The sequence below is a fragment of the Myotis davidii genome, unplaced genomic scaffold (genome assembly GCF_000327345.1).
Source record: "Myotis davidii unplaced genomic scaffold, ASM32734v1 scaffold86, whole genome shotgun sequence".
Taxonomy (NCBI): Eukaryota; Metazoa; Chordata; class Mammalia; order Chiroptera; family Vespertilionidae; genus Myotis; species Myotis davidii.
In genome coordinates this window covers 2681223-2699729 of record NW_006298058.1, presented here as the reverse complement: position 1 = coordinate 2699729, position 18507 = coordinate 2681223, and the positions used below count along the sequence as shown (strand labels likewise).

General features: G+C 37.9%; 1 protein-coding gene across 1 annotated transcript in view; it reads right to left on the bottom strand.

The window, feature by feature from the left end:
• The window catches only part of MYO3A (myosin IIIA), a 212238-nt gene that overhangs the window by 54090 nt on the left and 139641 nt on the right, over positions 1-18507 (bottom strand). The window contains exons 19-24 of the mRNA XM_006773822.2: positions 17049-17202; positions 14782-14870; positions 12434-12563; positions 4451-4530; positions 3897-3974; positions 1148-1353 (exon numbers count right to left, since the gene is read on the bottom strand). Of these exons, the coding sequence (XP_006773885.1) occupies positions 1148-1353; positions 3897-3974; positions 4451-4530; positions 12434-12563; positions 14782-14870; positions 17049-17202 (737 nt within the window). The remainder of the gene's footprint in view (positions 1-1147; positions 1354-3896; positions 3975-4450; positions 4531-12433; positions 12564-14781; positions 14871-17048; positions 17203-18507) is intronic.

Below are 18507 nucleotides of genomic sequence, written 5' to 3'. Positions count from 1 at the left end.
ATGTAATTTTGCGCTCCATCATAACAAAATGATAGGGTTTTCTTTATTTAAGGTGCTCTAAGTGAATACCTTTGCTTTGAAAATTGAAATTTCAAGTTTAATGGCTAAAACAAATCATTGAATTGATACATATAAAAAACATGAGCATTTAGCCCTGGCCGGGTGGCTCAGTTGGTCGGAGCATCATCCTATACAACAAAAGGTTGCAGGTTTAATTCCAGGTAGGGCATATGCGTAGGTTGCAGGTTCCATCCCCAGTTGGGGCATATATGAGACCCAACCTATCACTTCGATGTTTCTCTCTCTGTCTCTCTCTAAAAAAATAAAAATAAGTAAAAAATAAATGAAAACATATCCTTGGGTGAGGATTTAATAAAATAAGCTTTAAAAACATTACATATATAAGATACTGAATCTATATCACCAGTAATGTGTTACTTAATAAAATAAAATTAATCTATACTTTAGTTCATTTTACATTCATCTCCAATATTAGAAAGGACTCCTTATACCGTTTATGTGTCCTAAATCACCTTTAGAGATACTACCTCATTTGACTCTCATAACAATTCTATCAGGCAGTCATGGCAGATTTATTAGATGAGGAAATTGAGGTTCCATATAGACCAGGGTTTCTCAACCACTGCTGACATTGTAAGCTGGATAACTATTTGTTGTTGGGAGCTGTCCTGTGCATTTTCAGATGTTCAACAGGATCCCTGGCCTCTACCCACTAGATGCCAGCAGCCATCTCCCGCCTCCCACCAGTTGTGACAACCCAAAATGTCTCCAGACATTAACTAATGTCCTTTGAGGGCAAAATCTCCCCTCACTGAGAACCACTGGTGTAGGCCATGGTCACACAGCAAGGGGCAGAGCTCGGAGGAGAACCGGGTAGAAGCTCAGGCCTCTCACTCATGCTGCCTGTGCCATGTACCCTCTGTGCTGCCACGGAGGACTCCCTGCTGACCAGAGAAACTTCCAGCTCCAGCTCAGAGTTACCTTCTTGTCAATACATAATCCTTAGCGTGAACAAAATGCTTCCTTCCTAGAATGCCCAAGTAATTGTTTCTTATCGTTTCCTATATTTCTTGCAAAGCATTTTGATATAAGCTGCATATGGAAACTTAAAAAGAAATCCACATACCGCTTTATAAAGTTAGCAAAGAGTATCCGATGTGAATAGCCTAGCCTCCGAATTCTTGCTGTTTCCAGAATTCCTGTGTAGCGGAGCTGTAGCAGAACTTTCTCTTTGTCGTATTTCCTTGCTTGACGTTCATTATTTGGTTTGATGCATCGAACAAAATGAGGTTGGCCCACCACCATTTTAGATAACAAATCCATCAGGGAATACTGTAATATGCAACAAAAATAAATTTCCAGGTGTGCCATGCAAAAACTTATGAGCTTGTAATTCTTATTATTCTAAGAAAAATATAAAAAACTGAATGTTACACATGCTTGTACTAATTCACAGTAAATGGAGGGAAAGACAATTTTATATATAGCATTTTAAAAAAAGACAGATTTACTCATAAAAATGTAGAGGCAATAGCTAGGAAGTTAGCTGTTAAAAGGTTGCCTATAAATTCTAAAGACAACTTTAATTAATATATAAACTTATTTTTGATAAGTAATTATGTCCTCTCATGGAAACTTGCCAAATTACAAATATTTAGGAACAAAATCTAATTTCCTGCTTATGCTACTAATTTCCTTATCTTTCTTTATAGAAAGAATAAAAGTAAACACTTTAATTCCTGCCAGAATCATCTCCTAATCTAAAATAAGGACTGAGAAGTTAATGCAGTTTAGTATGTAGGACATAATTACATCTTTTTGTTGTTGTTAACCCTGACCCGAGGATTTTTTCTTCCATTGATATTCAGAGCGAGGGGAAAGGAGCAGGAGAGACAGAGGGAGAGAGAAACATCATGTGAAAGAGACACGACTGGCTGCCCCCCTCAAGTGCTGCGACTGGGGCGTGGATCGCACCTGCTACTGAGGTATGTGCCCTTGACCGGAATTGAACCTGTGGCCGTTGAGTCCCTGGGCTGATGTTCTAACCACTGAGGAAACCATTCGAGCCAGGGCATAGTTAGTACACTAAGCAAATTCATTTAAGTACTCTAGTATGCTCCAGTTTGGTAATTTTCTTATTTTAGAATTTTAAAATCACACAGATGGGAAAACTCTGTTAGGCAGCAATACCTTATTAAAACAGCAGTCAGTACTTTTGCTCAGTATAATTAAGTAGAATTAACTAAGTATGTAACTAAGTATGTAACATATTAGAATAATCATGGGTAAGTTAAAGGTGGAATCCCAGAAAACTAGTATTTTAGAAACCAGGTTTACAATTTGTTGGCCAGGTAATGACTATGCGGACATCCATAGCTGTTGACGGCTGGATCTCTCTTAGTGCTGGAAATGCAAAAGCCTACAGTTGCAAAGCCAGAGCAAACCGAATGCTGGAACCGGGGAACTGACACAGCACTGGATTCACATGGCTTCCTCCTGGGCACTAAGACTCAGATGTGATCTTTAAACAGCCGGGTGTGTTATTTTGGAGCCCCTTTTTCATTACATTTATCAGTGAGTCATCTTCCTTTAGTCATGCAAACATCTGCCAGGGAGCAGAGATACTAAGGTGATACATGTGTCTGCTGGCAAACCGAGCAAGAGTTTACCACCATTTAGGCATCAGTTTTCTTTAGGGAGCAAGGCAGAATGTCACTCTATATTCATTCTTTTCTGCAGAATGAAAAATAACTTGAAAAACACATCACAGACTACATGAAATTATCTTCTATCACTTTCACTTCAGCCTGAAGAATAAATTGATTTTATCATCTGATGGCATTTGATGTTAACAATAGCGGTATGGGAATGGTTTGGATAGGTCGCTTAAAAAACAACAACAAAAGAATCTGGCTGTAAATAATTCTCGGTGACTTAGCTGTGCTGTAGTCTTGATGTAGCCGAATGTATCAGCAGCAAATGTGAGATAGTAAGCATTTAAATATAGTAGGTACTACTCAAAGATGATTTAGCACACAACGGTCTACTTTAAGTTTAGGACCAGAAACATATTTAATAAAACTACCCAGGTATTTTTAAAAAGTATTTTATGATTCTGTTAGGGAGCCGGGTTTATTTACTGAGCACTCACAGTAAATTTAACCCAAGGTCCTCCTCCACATTAAATTATACTATTAGGAATTTTAGGTGGTATTTTCTTCGTTTTCACTGGCTGGTTAGCATGATTTTATCAGAAGAGATAAACGAGAACTGGAAGCAATGAGAGCAGGGTTACCTAGAGCTCTCTAGTGCTTCTTTTTTCCCCTGACTCTCCTCCCCTACTGTCCAAACAGGAAAGGTCACCTTGAACCTAAGCTGAAGACACAGTGACTCACTCCCATGGCATGTCCCTCGGTTTCTCTCATGTCCCTTCTCTTTGCCCCATTCCTACACCAGTTCTATTTTTCTCTTGAGGTTTTCAGCTTATCCGTGTGCAGCAAGATATGGAATGGGAGTGGATGGTCACCTTGTCCCATCTGTCTATTCAGGAGAAGGAAGGAGCATTGATAGTTATCGTAGCATCAAATTAAAAGCCTTCTTAAGTTTTACTAGTACACTGGTGGAAATTCACTTGGTTCTATGGACAAATTTTAACCCAGGTATAGATCTCCGTTAAGATGGACCTCATATACATTAAGTTTACAGATTTTTTACAGTATACTTTATTATAGCCTATATCTAAAAAAGAATAATTAAAATACAGTAAAAATTCATTTTTTGCTAATAGCCCTCTATGTTATTCACTTTTGATATGTCACTATCATTTAGAACAAATGACACCCCTAATCACAACACATCATAATTTAACATCTTACTCTAAAATATGATGCAACTGTTTGTGTCTTCATGTTGGTCGTCTCTCTAGCATGACGTGTGGTTTCTCCAGTTTCACCCTAAGACCAAGGGAGAGAGTGATGCATTAGTACTGATTGTGCTTTCGGATCTACAGGGAGCATGGGGAACTTTTCAGGTTATCATAGTCTGTGCACTCAAATACCTAAAACAACAAAATGTCATTGATCATTTTACTTTAAGGTAACTGTCTACCGGTAAGGTAATTGTTTAAAGTTTCACTGAAATTTGCGTTGGTCATGCATAGAATGTGAATATCTCTGACAAATACATTTTTAATTGGCCTTAGTGTAACATTAAAACAAGCTATAAATGAAGAGTTAAGAATATATCAGAAATGTATGATTATTTTAGTGGATAGTGGAAATATGAACATAACATAAATATCCGTTTAAGCAGAAAAGAAGATCAAAGAAAGAAAACGAAGAAAAAGACTGTACTTTTAGGAGCACATAAATGTTGCCATTGTAAAGATTAGATCCTTAGATTCACTGCCATGAAAAATACATTTTCTTACCTTTGTCAGGTTGATTGATTTTTCTGAAGTTCTCATTTGATAGTTTATTATATTTTTAGTTTTTGAATGTGGCAGATTACCTGTGGGAATTTAGATAAAATTAATATACCTTTAAAATCCTTAAATGGCTAGAAAATTTCCTCATTTACTTGAATGTTAAAATAAGCATTGTTGATCTCACAATATTCAGACTTACAAGCTTGGTTAACTATTTATTGAGAAACTTAGAGATAAAGTAATATTATGTGACATTTATGCCAAAATTTTAATTCAGAAATTAATAAATCCAGCTTAAAGAATAGAAAGATAGAGGTAACTGTTGGATTTCCTTTTATTTAATTTTATTTTTATTTTTAAATATATTTTTATTGATTCAGAGAGGAAGTGAGAGGGAGAGAGATAGAAACATCAATGATGAGAGAGAATCATTGATCGGCTGCCTCTTGAATGCATCACACTGGGGGGTCGAGCCCGCAACTGGGGCATATGCCCCTGATTGGGAGTTGAACCGTGACCTCCTGGTTCACAGATCGATGCTCAACCATCAAGCCATGCTGGCCAGGCTGGATTGCCTTTTAATTGCTATAAAATATGGAGTGATTATGATAAAGGAGGCAATTTGTTGTGTGTGTGTGTGTGTGTGTGAAATGGCATCTGAGATTTTCTTTACCATAAAGAAAAGCTTTACAATGGACCTTAAAAATCATATGGATCACCCTAGCCGGCTTGGCTTAGGGGCTAGAGCATCAGCTTGTGGACTGAAGGGTCCCAGGTTCGATTCTGGCCAAGGGCACCTGCCCGAGTTGCGGGCACGATTCCCAGTGGGAGGAGATAGAGAGTTAGAAACATCGATGAGAGAGAAACATCGACCAGCTGCCTCCTGCACATCCCCCACTGGGGATGTGCCCATAACCCAGGTACATGCCCTTGACTGGAATTGAACCTGGGACCTTTCAGTCCGCAGGCTGACGCTCTATCCACTGAGCCAAACCAGTTTCGGCTAAAAAAAGTTTTTAAAAATATCATGTGGATCATTAATTCACACAAAGTGGTTTAAGTGAATCAAGTGTGGCTGACAGCACTGGACAATTTCAACTTAACATTCAGAAATGTGTGCCTAGTTCGAGGACTATATAAAGGTTCACAAGACAAGGTTGTAGAAAAAATATTGGTGTAGTAAAATAATAATGACCTACAAAGCCAGGAAGACCTAGGTTTGATACCAGCTGTGGTACTTAAACTGTGTTACCTGTAGGTTATTCACTTAAGTCTCTGAGTTGTAGTTTGGATCCATAACATGAGGTTAATGATGCCTCCCTCACAGCATTTTGATGAAATGTGATAGTATGTCTGTCACATGGTAGGTGCCTGAAAATGTTAGTTCACTCCTTTCCCACCCCCTACCAACCACAATAACTCAACCACCCACAATCCAAGAGTTTATCATCCTAATAGTAATGTTCAAAATATCTCCAGAATTGAGTATCGCTTTAGAAAGGTCATTTCCGGTCACTCTGATGCTCTTAGGTGAAAAGCAGAGGCTACCTATTTCTGGCAAATCCTTCACATTCTTTGTGGTTGAAAAGGTGGGTCGGAGAGGACCTCTGCCTGGGGTGTGGCTGGCAGTGCCTCTGCTCTGTTCACGCTCCCCCACCCCCTTCCCTCTTTATTCCAGGAAAAGTGCTGAGAAGAGTGCGATGGCTTTCCTGTTGTGCTGACACTGCACACACACTGTCACTCTTCAAATGGGAAACTGACTGAACACAGCAGGGTGGACAGACAGCAACAGATGACCTCCAGACAAGCATGTCAGGAGTTTCAGTCAGTACCATCATCGTTAGGATTACCAGGGAGTTTTAGAAACAGATTACCACAGACGTGGAGATTTCTTAGAAGTGTGATGAATACACAAAGTGCTAGTAGCACATTAATTAGGATAGACCCATTACTTAATAGATCCTATTACTTTGTATTACCCAAATAAAAATTAAAAATTACAAGTTTATCTGAAACTAAAAAACTAGAAGAAATTTAGCAAAGGATTAATAATTTCACTTAAACAAAATTTGTTTGCTAGACATCAAATGATTTAACAAAATATAAATGAAAGCCTTTTAAAAATTCATCTATGCATATTGATAGGTACTAAAATTAGCATAAATCTTAAATTTAGAAATATCCAATTTGCTTTTATAATTTATCTGATGACAAGCCTATGATAAACCAAACTGGAGATGTGAGCTGCAAGGCCTTATGCTGCATGTCCCCTAATGAGGGCTGAACTTTTTTTTTTTTTAATTTTTTTTATTGATTTCAGAAAGGAAGGGAGAGGAAGAGAGAGATGGAAACATCAATGATGAGAGAGAATCATTGATCACAATTTTATCTATTATTGCTGTCGCTGTTATTATTACATGTTTGCACAACTAAGTGAATATAAAGCCCATATGCTTTAGTTTTGAGATTCTGAGTTCCTGAAACACTTTTTGACTGTGAAGTTCTCTTAAACTAGAGAACTGTTCTACTGATAGTCAGGAGGCATAACAGAGTATTGAGAACCTGGCTGCATGTTTTATAAGGATGAAAAGCATGGAGTTAGATGCCTAGAGGTTATAGGTGGATACAGAAAGAGATAACAATTGTTAAGATCAAAACTGAAGACTTGCTTCTAGGCAAGATAAAGTAACAGACTGGATTAAATGAAACAACTAAAAAACATACAAAATATATGGAACAGTCTTGTTTTTTTCCTTTTTCTCTTTTTATTGTGATAAAATACACATACCATAAAATTTAGCATTTTAAAGTATATAGTTCCGTGGTATTAAATACATTCATAATGTTGTGCAGCCACCACTGCTGCCCATCTCCACAGCACTTTTCATGCCCTAAAATGGAAATGCTATACTTATTAAATACTAACTTCCCATTCTCACATCCCTCAATTTTAGACAACCAAAGTTCTGCTTTCTGTCTCTATGAATTTGACTAACTCATATAAATTAAATCATACAGTATTTGTCTGGGAGAAACCCTTGTTATACATTGTTAATAAAGCAGTACAGGACAGTGATCCATGAGAAAGGGGAAATAAATGAAGTAAGTCTACAATTACCCCAGTTTTCTCTGTCTGCAGAGATTTTAGGCTGAAATGCAGAGAGGGGAACCCAGGTAAAGACTAGGAAAAATAATAGATGGAACAAATAGAAAACAAATAACATGATGGTAGAGTCATCCCAAACATATAATTAATCACATTAAATGTAAATGGTCTGATCACCACAATTGAAAGGCAGAGATTTTCAGATTGAAACTTAAAAAGCAAGGCTCATCTATAGGCTGTCTAGAAAAAACCATTTTAAATATAAAAACAAAAATAAGTTGAAATTAAAAGTATAAAAAATGCCATTCAACCACTAATTATAAGAAAGTTGGAGTCTCCGTATCATTATCAGGCAAAGTGGACTTCAGAATAATGAATATTACCAGGGATAAGAAGAGTAATTTAATAATAACAAAAGGGGTCTAATCATCAAGAAAATGAAACAATTCTAAATTTTTATGTCCTCACTAGTAGACCTTAAAGAAACATGAAACAGTCCTGGCAGTGACTCGGTTGGAGCATCACTGAGAGGTCGCAGGTTAGATCTCCAGTTGGGGTGTGTACGGGACATAACCAATAGAGATGTTTCTCTCTCTCTCTCTCTCTCTCTCCCCTCTCTCTTTCTTCTTTTCTCTCTAAAAGCAATTTTTTCAGGTGAAAAAATACAAAAACTATATAAAGCAAAAACTGATTTTAATGAAAGGAAAATTTGATAAATTGACAATTATAGTCACATATGTCTAAGCCCCTCTCTCAGTAATTGATAGGAGCAGGAGAAAACCAGTAAGAATATAGAAGATTTGACCACTATTATCAAACAAGTTGACCTAATGAACATTTATATAACACTCCAACTAACAACAGTAGAATACACATTATTTTCAAGTCCAAATAAAACATAAAACAAGATAGAGCATATTATGAGCCATAAACACGTTTAGCTAAATTAAATGATTAAGTCATACAAAATATGCTTCCTGAGCACTACAGAATTAAATTAGAAGCCCAGACAAAAAGATATCTGGAAAATCCCAACATACTTAAAAATTAAATATAAGACTTATAAATAACCCTTATAAATGCTTATATTAGAAAAAAAGAAACATTTTCTTAAATCACTGACCTAGGTTTTTAGCTTAGAACTTAGAAAAAGACAAAATACCCAAAATAAACATAAGAGAGGAGGCAATAAAGATAAAAGAAAAAAAAATCTACAAAATAGAAAGCAAGGACAATAGAGAAAATGAAACCATAAGCCAGTTCTTCAAGAATATCAATAAAATTGATGTCTCTAGAAAACATATCAAGAATAAAATTAGAGAGGGCAGAAATTATCTATATCACAAATGAGAGAGCTGATATAACTTCAATATCTACAGATAGTAAAAGTATAAGGAAATAATAACAAACTTTATGTCAATAAATTTGACTACACAGATGAACAATTTCCTAAAAGACACAATCTACTAAAGCTTATTAAAAAAACTGGATAACTTAAATAGCCTTATATTTATTAAAGAAACTACATTTAGACTTAAAAACTTTATCACAAAAAGACCTTCAGGCTCAGCAGGTTTCACAAGTAAATTCTATAAAGCAATTTAGAAATAAATAATACTCATTTAACTTTTCCTGAAAATTGAAGAGGAGGCAATACATCTCAATTAATTCTATGAGGCCATTATTACCCTGATTCTAAAATCAGAAAAAGTAACCATTAGAAAAGAAAACTACCCAATATCCATGAACATAGATACAAAAACCCTTAGGTACCAGGGGCTGATTTTCTAACCACTGAGAATACTGGGCAGGGTGATACAAAAATTCTTAACAAAATGTTAGACAATTGAATTAGGCAATACATTAAATGTCCAATGCATTATGACCATGTCTGTTTTTTCCTAGGAATAAAAAATTGGTATAACATTAAAAAAAATCAATCAATGTATCTCACCATATTTATAGATTAAAAAACAAGCAAAGAAAATAGCTCAGATGCAGAAAAAGAATTTGGAAAAATTCAAACATGCATGTCTGATTAAAAAAAAACTCCACAAACGAGGGCTAGAAAGTAACTTCTTCCTGATAAAGAACATCTATGAAAAACCTACCACTGGCATCATTCTTAATGGAGAAAAACCGAATGTTTTTGACCCAAGATCAGGAATAAGGCAAAAATATTCTCTCTTGCTACTTTTATCCAGTATTACATTGTTGATTCTAGCCAGTGCAACCAGGTAATATGAAGAAATAAAAAGTAAACAGAATGGAGTAGAAAGGGAAAACTCCTTAATCAAGAATGACATGACCATCTATGTAGAACATCCTATAGAAATTACAACAACAAAAAAACTTACTCAAATAGTGGCTAGTCAGTGTGCTAATAACTCAATGTTTTATGTCTGTAGTAGAGACAAGGTGAGTTTGCTGAACCCCATTGTTTACAATGTCAGTCTGAACATTTTAGATACCTTATGCCACAGCATCTATAATGTTTGAATCTAAGTCCTTTGTAAATTTATTACATCACTAGAAGTCTGGTGCACAAAATTCGTGCACTTGGTTGGGGGCGGGGGTTCCTCAAACTGTCTCACAGTCCAGAAGTCCATGGACATCCTTAGGGCTGCTGCGGAGTAGGAGAGGCTCCCGCCACCACCGCTGTGCTCGCCAGCTGTGAGCCCGGCTTCTGGCTGATCGGTGCTCCCCCTGTGTGAGTGAGCCGAAAGTGGCTCTCTGACATCCCCTGAGGGGTCTCAGATTGCGAGAGGGTCGAGTGACTCCGCCAGTGCATGGTCAGGGCTAGAAAGGGACACGGGAGGTTAGCCAGCCAGGGAGGGACTGTGGGAGGGCTCCAGGGCGTGTCCAGCCCATCTTGCTCAGTCCAATCAGCTGGACTCCAGCAGCAAGCTAACCTACTACTTGAAGCGTCTGCCCCCTGGTAGTCAGTGCACGTCATAGCGACTGGTCGACCGGTCAACTGTCTGCCCCCTGGTGGTCAGTGCATGTCATAGTGACTGGTCAACTGGTTGACTGTCTGCCCTATGGTAGTCAGTGCACATTACAGTGAGCAGTTGAGCAGCCTTAGCATATCATTAGCATGACTCTTTGATTGGTTGAATGGCTGACCAGACAACTGGACACTTAGCATAATAGGCTTTTATTATATAGGACTAGAAGCCCAGTGCTCAAAATTTATGCACTTGGGATGGGGGTCCCTTAGCCCAGATTGCAAGGGGGTGCAGGCCAGGCCGAGGGACCCCACGGGTGCACGTTTGGGGCCAGGGAGGGATGCCGGGAAGTTGGTTGCTGGGGAGGGACCATGAGGGCTCCAGGGCATGTCCTGCTCATCTTGCTCAGTCCCGATTGGCCGGACCCCAGCAGCAAGCTAATCTACCAGTTGGAGCATCTGGTCCTTGGTGGTTAGTGCGTGTCATAGCGACTGGTCTAGCAGTCGAATGTCTGCACCCTGGTGGTCAGTGCTTGTCACAGCAAGTGGTGGAGTGGCCTTAGCATATCATTAGCATATTACACTTTGATTGGTTGAATGGCTGACTGGACGATATTAGGCTTTTATTATATAGGGTTATTATTAGGCTTTTATTATACAGTGGGGCCTTGACTTACAAGTTTAATTCGTTCCGAGACCGAGCTTGTTAAGCTGCTCGTTAAGGAGCTCATTAACTCAAATTACTCTGTCAACTCAATGCAAAAAATTGGCCAAGAGACAGCTGGTATATCAAAAAACTCGTTAGTCGGGACACTCGTAAGTCAAGGCCCCACTGTATAGGATTATTATTCTCATAATTTAACTCTTAGGTTAAAACTATTCTTTGGGGAAATGAGTTCCATAAGCTCTTGCTTCAAAGCCTAAAGTAATATTTCCCCCATTTTATCTGTTATTATAGCAAACTCTGTGTATAATAAACGATACCCACCTACTCAAATAAATTAAGCAACATTGCACAGCAAAAATTAATACACAAAGATTGACTGGGTTCCTATATAGTAGCAACACACAGAACTTGAATTAAAAATTACCACTTATTATAGCTTAAAATGTGATATACTAGCAAATAATTTGACAAAAGATATATAAGGCTTGCATGCTGAAAACTACATAATATTGTTGAGAGAAATTAAAGAAGACTTAAATAAATGAAGAGCTATATTTTGCCTCCTGATTGGAAGACTCAAGATTGTGAAGAACATTTGGTTAGGGGCAGGGAAGAGTGGGGGGAGGATTACAAAGAGCCATGAGGAAATATCATTTGGGGGTGATCAATAGGTTCATTATTGACTGTGGTGACGGTTTTACAGGTATTTATGTATGTCAAAAACTCATCAAATTTTACTGTCTAAATATGTGCATATGTATATGTCAGTTATACATCAATAAAATTATAAAAAGTGCAGAGGAAAATTTCAAACTCCAGTAAAGAAAAACAACCCACACTACATTTTTTCTCTTAAAAGCAAATTTAAGAATGTATATGGTTGAATGGAACAAGGTTGTGTGAGTCTTTAATCAGTAAGTCAGAGCTCACTAAACCTATAGACCTCAAACCATCCAGATGCTACCCGCTCGAAAATAGCAGGCAATTCTGAACTCCTGGAGGTGAGCATATTCTTCTAGCGAGGCGCTAGGACACTACCATATTTTCTGGGAGGTGCTTCACTCTCTTTAGTGAAAACCTACCTTCCTTATGTTTTATTATTTTCTTCAGATGATCTAGGCAGGGGATATTAATTATTGCACATTTAGTGAGCCAAAAACAAACCAATATGAAAAACTGAGGAGCATACTCATGAAAATGACAATCAGAAACTATTTGATCAGGCCTGAAAAACCTTTTCATTTAAAGGTAATTGTCTTATCTTACCTGTTTTTGTCAGAGGGTGGTTAACTAGTTGTCGAATTACACTGTTTTCTGATGACCTCAAGAGTAGCACAATATCAGTTGGAAGAGTGTCTCTATTTTTAGCTAAGAACCCACTTGCATTATAAAGGACCTGTTGATAAAGTATATTGTCATCATCATCACAATTAGTGTCACTGCCATCATCATCATCATCATCATCATCAATAGATATTTATTGAGAGCTTACTCTGTGCAGAGTGACAGTTATACAAAGATTTATAAAGGTAGTCCCTTACAACTTGGTTGGAAAAGCAAACCTCTCCAGGTTTACTAATAAATCTTGTCAGAAAAATATTTGTCTCACTTATTTTTTGGGTGTTGAAACGATAAAAGAAGTTTGATTCCTCCCATGTTTTATGTTGGAAATTTGGTGTATTTCTGGAGGGTTGGGTGTGGCAGGAGGAAGCACACTGGGGCCACCCAGGCATTCTCATCCTATATAATAAAGAGGTAATATGCAAATTGACCCTCACGCCATAAGGCCGTCACAAGATAGTGGCGCGGGCAGCAGGGGCGGGGCTTCCACCAGGGTTCCTGCGGCCCCATGAGGGCGCAGGGGTTCCCGGCGACTGCTGTGTGCGGCCTGAGGTAGGGCATCGGGATGGCACTCCAGGACTCGGGCCGTCTGGCAGCACGCCGGCCACACGGGGTGGGACTCCAGGACTCGGGGGTGGTCCCATGGCGCGGGGGGAGGGAGGATGTCCAGTGTCTCTAAGGATTTCATGCAACAGGTCACTGGTTTCTACTATAATTGATTCACTACAGTGAATTAGCCACTACAGATTTTTGTCTCAGTAGTAAGAATGGTCTACATACACTGTGGGGGTGAATAGTTTTAAGGCTTTCTAAAAATCAAGGTAACCTAAAGATCTCTGTAGGCTGGTCCAATATGGTTGTTGTCATGGACTGAATTTTGTTACTCTAAAATTATTATGTTGAATCCTCATCCTCAAATGTGACTGTATTTGGAGAGAGAGTATTTAAGCAGGTAACTAAGGTTAAATGAGGTCATAGGTTGGGGTCCTAATCCCAGAGGACTGATGTCCTAAAATGAGGAAGATACACCAGAGATCTGCCTCTCTCTACCCCAACCTGTACAGAAAGAAAGAAAAGATATAAGGACACAGCAAAAAGGCAGTTGTCTGCAAGCCAGGAAGAGAAGCCTCAACAGACACCAGCCTTGTTGGCACCTGATCTTGGCCTTGTCGTCTCCAGAACTGTGAAAAAATAAATTTCTGTTGTTTCAAGCCACTGCCTGTGGTATTTTTGGTATGGCAATCCAAGAAGACTGATATAGCTATTAAAACCTGGGTAAAATGATCAAAGGCAATTCTTAATGGATGTTTTAAAGGAGGCTTATTTGAAAAATCAGATGCTAAAAGTCATGAGAGGGGCTATAATTATAATATTTAAGGCAGATTTGTTTTTTTTCAGTGACAAGTCTGTGGAATATCGAAGTTTGTGGAATATAGTTCTAGTAAACTAGAGTGCTCAGGGTTATGAATCATTTTATTTTGTTTATTTATTTTTAATCCATTGCATTCTTTCTTGATTTTAATACCTTCCTAGTCCTCCAATATTTATAACATCATTGTGAGGGAATGGCCTGTTATTCTCTGCAGAAGGGAAGGAAAACATCCTCTAAGTACGGAGGTTTGCTTTGGTGTGAAAGTGTGTATCTGTCGATGCATAAACATTTCTTCCTCTAACGGTGCACCAGTCCATTAACCAATTCCATCTGTCTAGGGCAGCTCCATTATCTGACCACACCTCTAGCCTGACACCTTCTCCTGTTGGGAGGGAGAAGAGACAAAGTTGGCAGTGAAGAGAGAAGCACTAATGTTTGAAAAAGTCAGTTTATAATAAAGGTTCCAGCTTTCATTAAAAGAAGAAAAAAGTAGGTACCCATTGCCAGCCAATCTCACCCAAAACCAGATGTCAGGATCAGCAAGATGGACTGTTGAAGACTTGTCTCTTTTCTTGCTTGTTTCCCCTTAGTTTCTTAATAAAAATTCCTCTAGAAAAACTATTACCTTGTGCTTGTTGAAGGATTTTTTATTTTATTTTATTTTTTTATCTTTTCAGGATAGATGCTAGAAGTGAAAGTGGTTGGAGCAAGAGTGGTTGGTAAAGGACAGGACAGACTGTAGGAAGGTGCAGAGCAGAGTAAGGGCCAGATAGGGGCAGACAGAGATGGCTATCTCATTATAACCATCTGTAAATATTTCAGGCCATAATTTTCATGTCTACTTTTATTATTCGACAAAAGACTAAAGAGAAACTCAGTCACAATTCCTTAAAGTTCTTACCTTTCCTGCAAAATGGTGAATTCCAAAACTAAGTTCCATTCTTTTGGGCCTCCAGAAGTACTGTGACTTCAGATTATCTTCAAATTTTTCTATAGGAAAAAATGGAACGCCAATATCAAGTATGTAGGAGATCCTCAAAAAATGCATGTTGACAGAATCACCCCTTTCTCCATAAAATGGACAGTGTGCAGTAAATAAAGAAAAATTTACATAGCTAATACATGCAGATTTTGGAGTATAATTATAAATGGTATTGCAAAATTCAAGATAATGAATTTTACCATTCCGTTATGATTTACAGCAGTAGTTCTCAAACCTTAGTAAGCAACAGAGTCCGCTAGAGGGCCCATTAAAAACTCAGATTGCTAGTTCTTACCCAGAGAGTTCCTGACTCAGTACATCTGGAATGGGATCTAAGAAGTTATAATTCTAGCATGATCTCAGGTGATGCTAATGTTCCTTGTCTGGGGACCACATTGTGAGAACTGCTGGTAAAGAGGAAGGGAACTACTGGAGTCTGACTGAACAAAGGGGTTTGTGAAACACAGTTTAAGCAAAGCCATGCACCTAGAAATTGGGTGTTTGCTTTTCCTTTCTATTAGATGGTATATGTTATTATTGATTACGTGGGAAACACAATGGGACCATAAAGACAGTTATTTTTCTATAACAATTTTACCAACCTCAGAGAACTTTTTACTCCATGTTCTAGAGCAGTGGTTCTCAACCTTCCTAATGCTGCGACCCTTTAATACAGTTCCTCATGTTGTGGTGACCCGCAACCATAAAATTATTTTCATTGATAACTGTAATTTTGTTACTGTTATGAATCATAATGTAAAGATCTGATATGCAGGATATATTTAGGCGACCCCTGTGAAAGGGTCGTTCGACCCCCAAAGGGTCGTCGCGACCCACAGGTTGAGAACCGCTGCTCTAGAAGGAACATTTTAGCATCAACATAGAGTGAGTGCTATGCAATCATTTCCCCACAATTTGGCTATTATTTTCTTTTCCATTAGTATTGTGCAATTAGAGGACAGAATAAACAATCAGTAAGAAAGAGTTAGCACCATTGACTTTAATGGTCAGAAACAGACCAATATATCACCAAAAGTAAGTCAGAGAATATCTGAATTTTTTGCAAGTATTGAGTATATATAATAATTATCTCCTACCATCAGGGAATATAGTGTTCCACATTAAAAATTATTTTTTCAGATAGCTGAAAAAGCTAAAGTTGTGTTTGTCTGTTTTTAAATTTAAGGAGTAGGACATTTATGTTAACCATTTTTAGATGATAATCTTTTAAATAGAGTATACATCTCTGCCTTATGGAACAGAAAAAATGTTTAATATTTTTTGATGACTTGGGATTATTATAAACAATGTACTATAACTTAGAGATTATTAAGGTATTTGAGGCTAGGTGCATCTAGTAGATAAATGACTAGAACATCACAGATGAATTTATTTCCTCCCCATTAGCTAACTCATTTCAAATTCTAGAACTGTCCTTTTCCTTTGCCCTCCAATTTCTAATTTTGGGCTGGATAATTTCTAAGGTCATTTCTAAGATAAGATCCTATGGTTGGAGCACTACCATTAAAGTAAGAAGTCCAATGTCTAAATTTGTTTAATTTTTCATGAAATATTTCACCCAATTATCAACATTCACTGGTCCAGGTATTAAATTCAAAGCCTCTTTTTAAAAAAATATATTTTATTGATTTTTTACAGAGAGAAAGGGAGAGGGATAGAGAGTTAGAAACATCGATGAGAGAGAAACATCGATCAGCTGCCTCCTGCACACCCCCTAGTGGGGATGTGCCCACAACTAAGCACATGCCCTTGACCGGAATCGAACCTGGGACCCTTCAGTCTGCAGGCCAATGCTCTATTCACTGAGACAAACGGGTTAGGGCTCCAAAGCCTCTTTAAAGTCCAATATGCAGGCTTTATGATAGCTATTTTCTCCCAAATAATTAAAAATCTATTAAAATTGTTTTATGTCAATCCTCACCTGAGGATATGTTTAGAGAGAGGAAGGGAGAAAGAGGGAAACATTGATAAGCCCCCTCCCCGCCATGCATCCTGATTGGAGATGGAACCCATAATCCAGGTATGTGCCCTGAATGGGAATCGAACCTGGAAACCTATTGGAGTATGGGACACTCCAACCAACTGTGCCACCCAGCCAGGGCTAAAAATCTATTTTCAATCATTCAGAATCAGATGACTATATCAGAAAAGGTAGACATACTCACCTATAAGAGTCTGGTCAGTGGCTTTGGGAAATCTACTTTCTTCATCAAGTAGGGATAGTAAACCCATTGGCTTCTGCAGAAACATATCCAGGATAGGCCGGTTATCTTCATATTCAATAACTCTGGCATCAACATCCTCATTGACGTATTCATTCTGTAATAGGACATGATACATATAGAAAAATACACTTTAAAAATTTATGAATAATATATTGCTTTACAGTAATGACTTAACATCCTACTTTACAGATATTATAATAAATCACTCCCTCTGACCTTGCCCTTAAACTGAGGGTGTCACTGTATTTTTCTCTCCCCAGAAACACTAGATCATTAAAGTCAGGACTGATTCCTATTCAGGGTAGTTAATGAAAAGTTTCTAGTCTCTACACCAGAATTACAGACAACTTATGATTTCAAAATACAAGGGAATATGTTATTAATGGGCAGTAATAAAATCGTGTTCAATAGTTTATAGAATATTAATTAGGTCTATTTTAGGATTACACTTCCCTCAATGTAAGCCTTTTATCTAGTTCCAGATATGAATGTCTCAGAAATATTTATATAATAATGTTTCAGTTATTGTTAGCAAAGTGGACAGCTGTGGGCCACCGGAACAACCGATGGATTCAGAGCCATGCACAAACAGGTTCATGACTGGGGTCTGCCACTTAACTAGCGTATAATCCTTTGGAGTTTTCATCCTCTGTAAGCTCCCACTTTCTCATGTACTCAGTGGAGCTCACAATCTTCAACTAACAACAGTCAAAATATCCAGCACATTAATAATATTTTGCTGTTGATTATATAAGATTCATAAAATAGGAGAAAAGGAACAACAATTACTGTACGATCATGGTTCCAGAACAACATAGTGATGATGATCTGCTTTCCAAAAGGGACACGAGAACTGCGCTATGTAAGTGTTTCTATGACTTTGCCTTCGTAGTGTGTCCCTACTTCACAGTCTAGAAAAGAGGGGACACACATGACATCTGAACAATGACTTGTAGCAATACTTACGTGCAGGATGCTCACCGGCTCTCAGGTGAGAAAGCAACTATTACTGGAAGTGTATCAGATAACCACAGATTCAGGAAGAATGTCCTGCTCCACCCACAAATTAAAATTACAGGCTATTTTTCCTTTATATATTTAACTTTAATTTTATATATTTTATATTTTTAATTCATTAAACATCTTATAATAAAGAACTGTGTTGGGTGATAAATAGATGTTAAAACTAACTCCCTGTTCTCAGCGGGTTAAAAATATACCGTATTTGCCGGCGTATAAGACGATTTTTTGGCCCTGAAAAATATGCCTCCAAGTGGGGGGTCGTCTTATACGCCAGGTACACTTCAGATAGACTGCCCATAGTGCTTGCCCCGTGCCATAGTGGCCTCCCGATGCCCGCCCACTTCATTCCACATACCGTTCAGGCATCAGCAGCGCT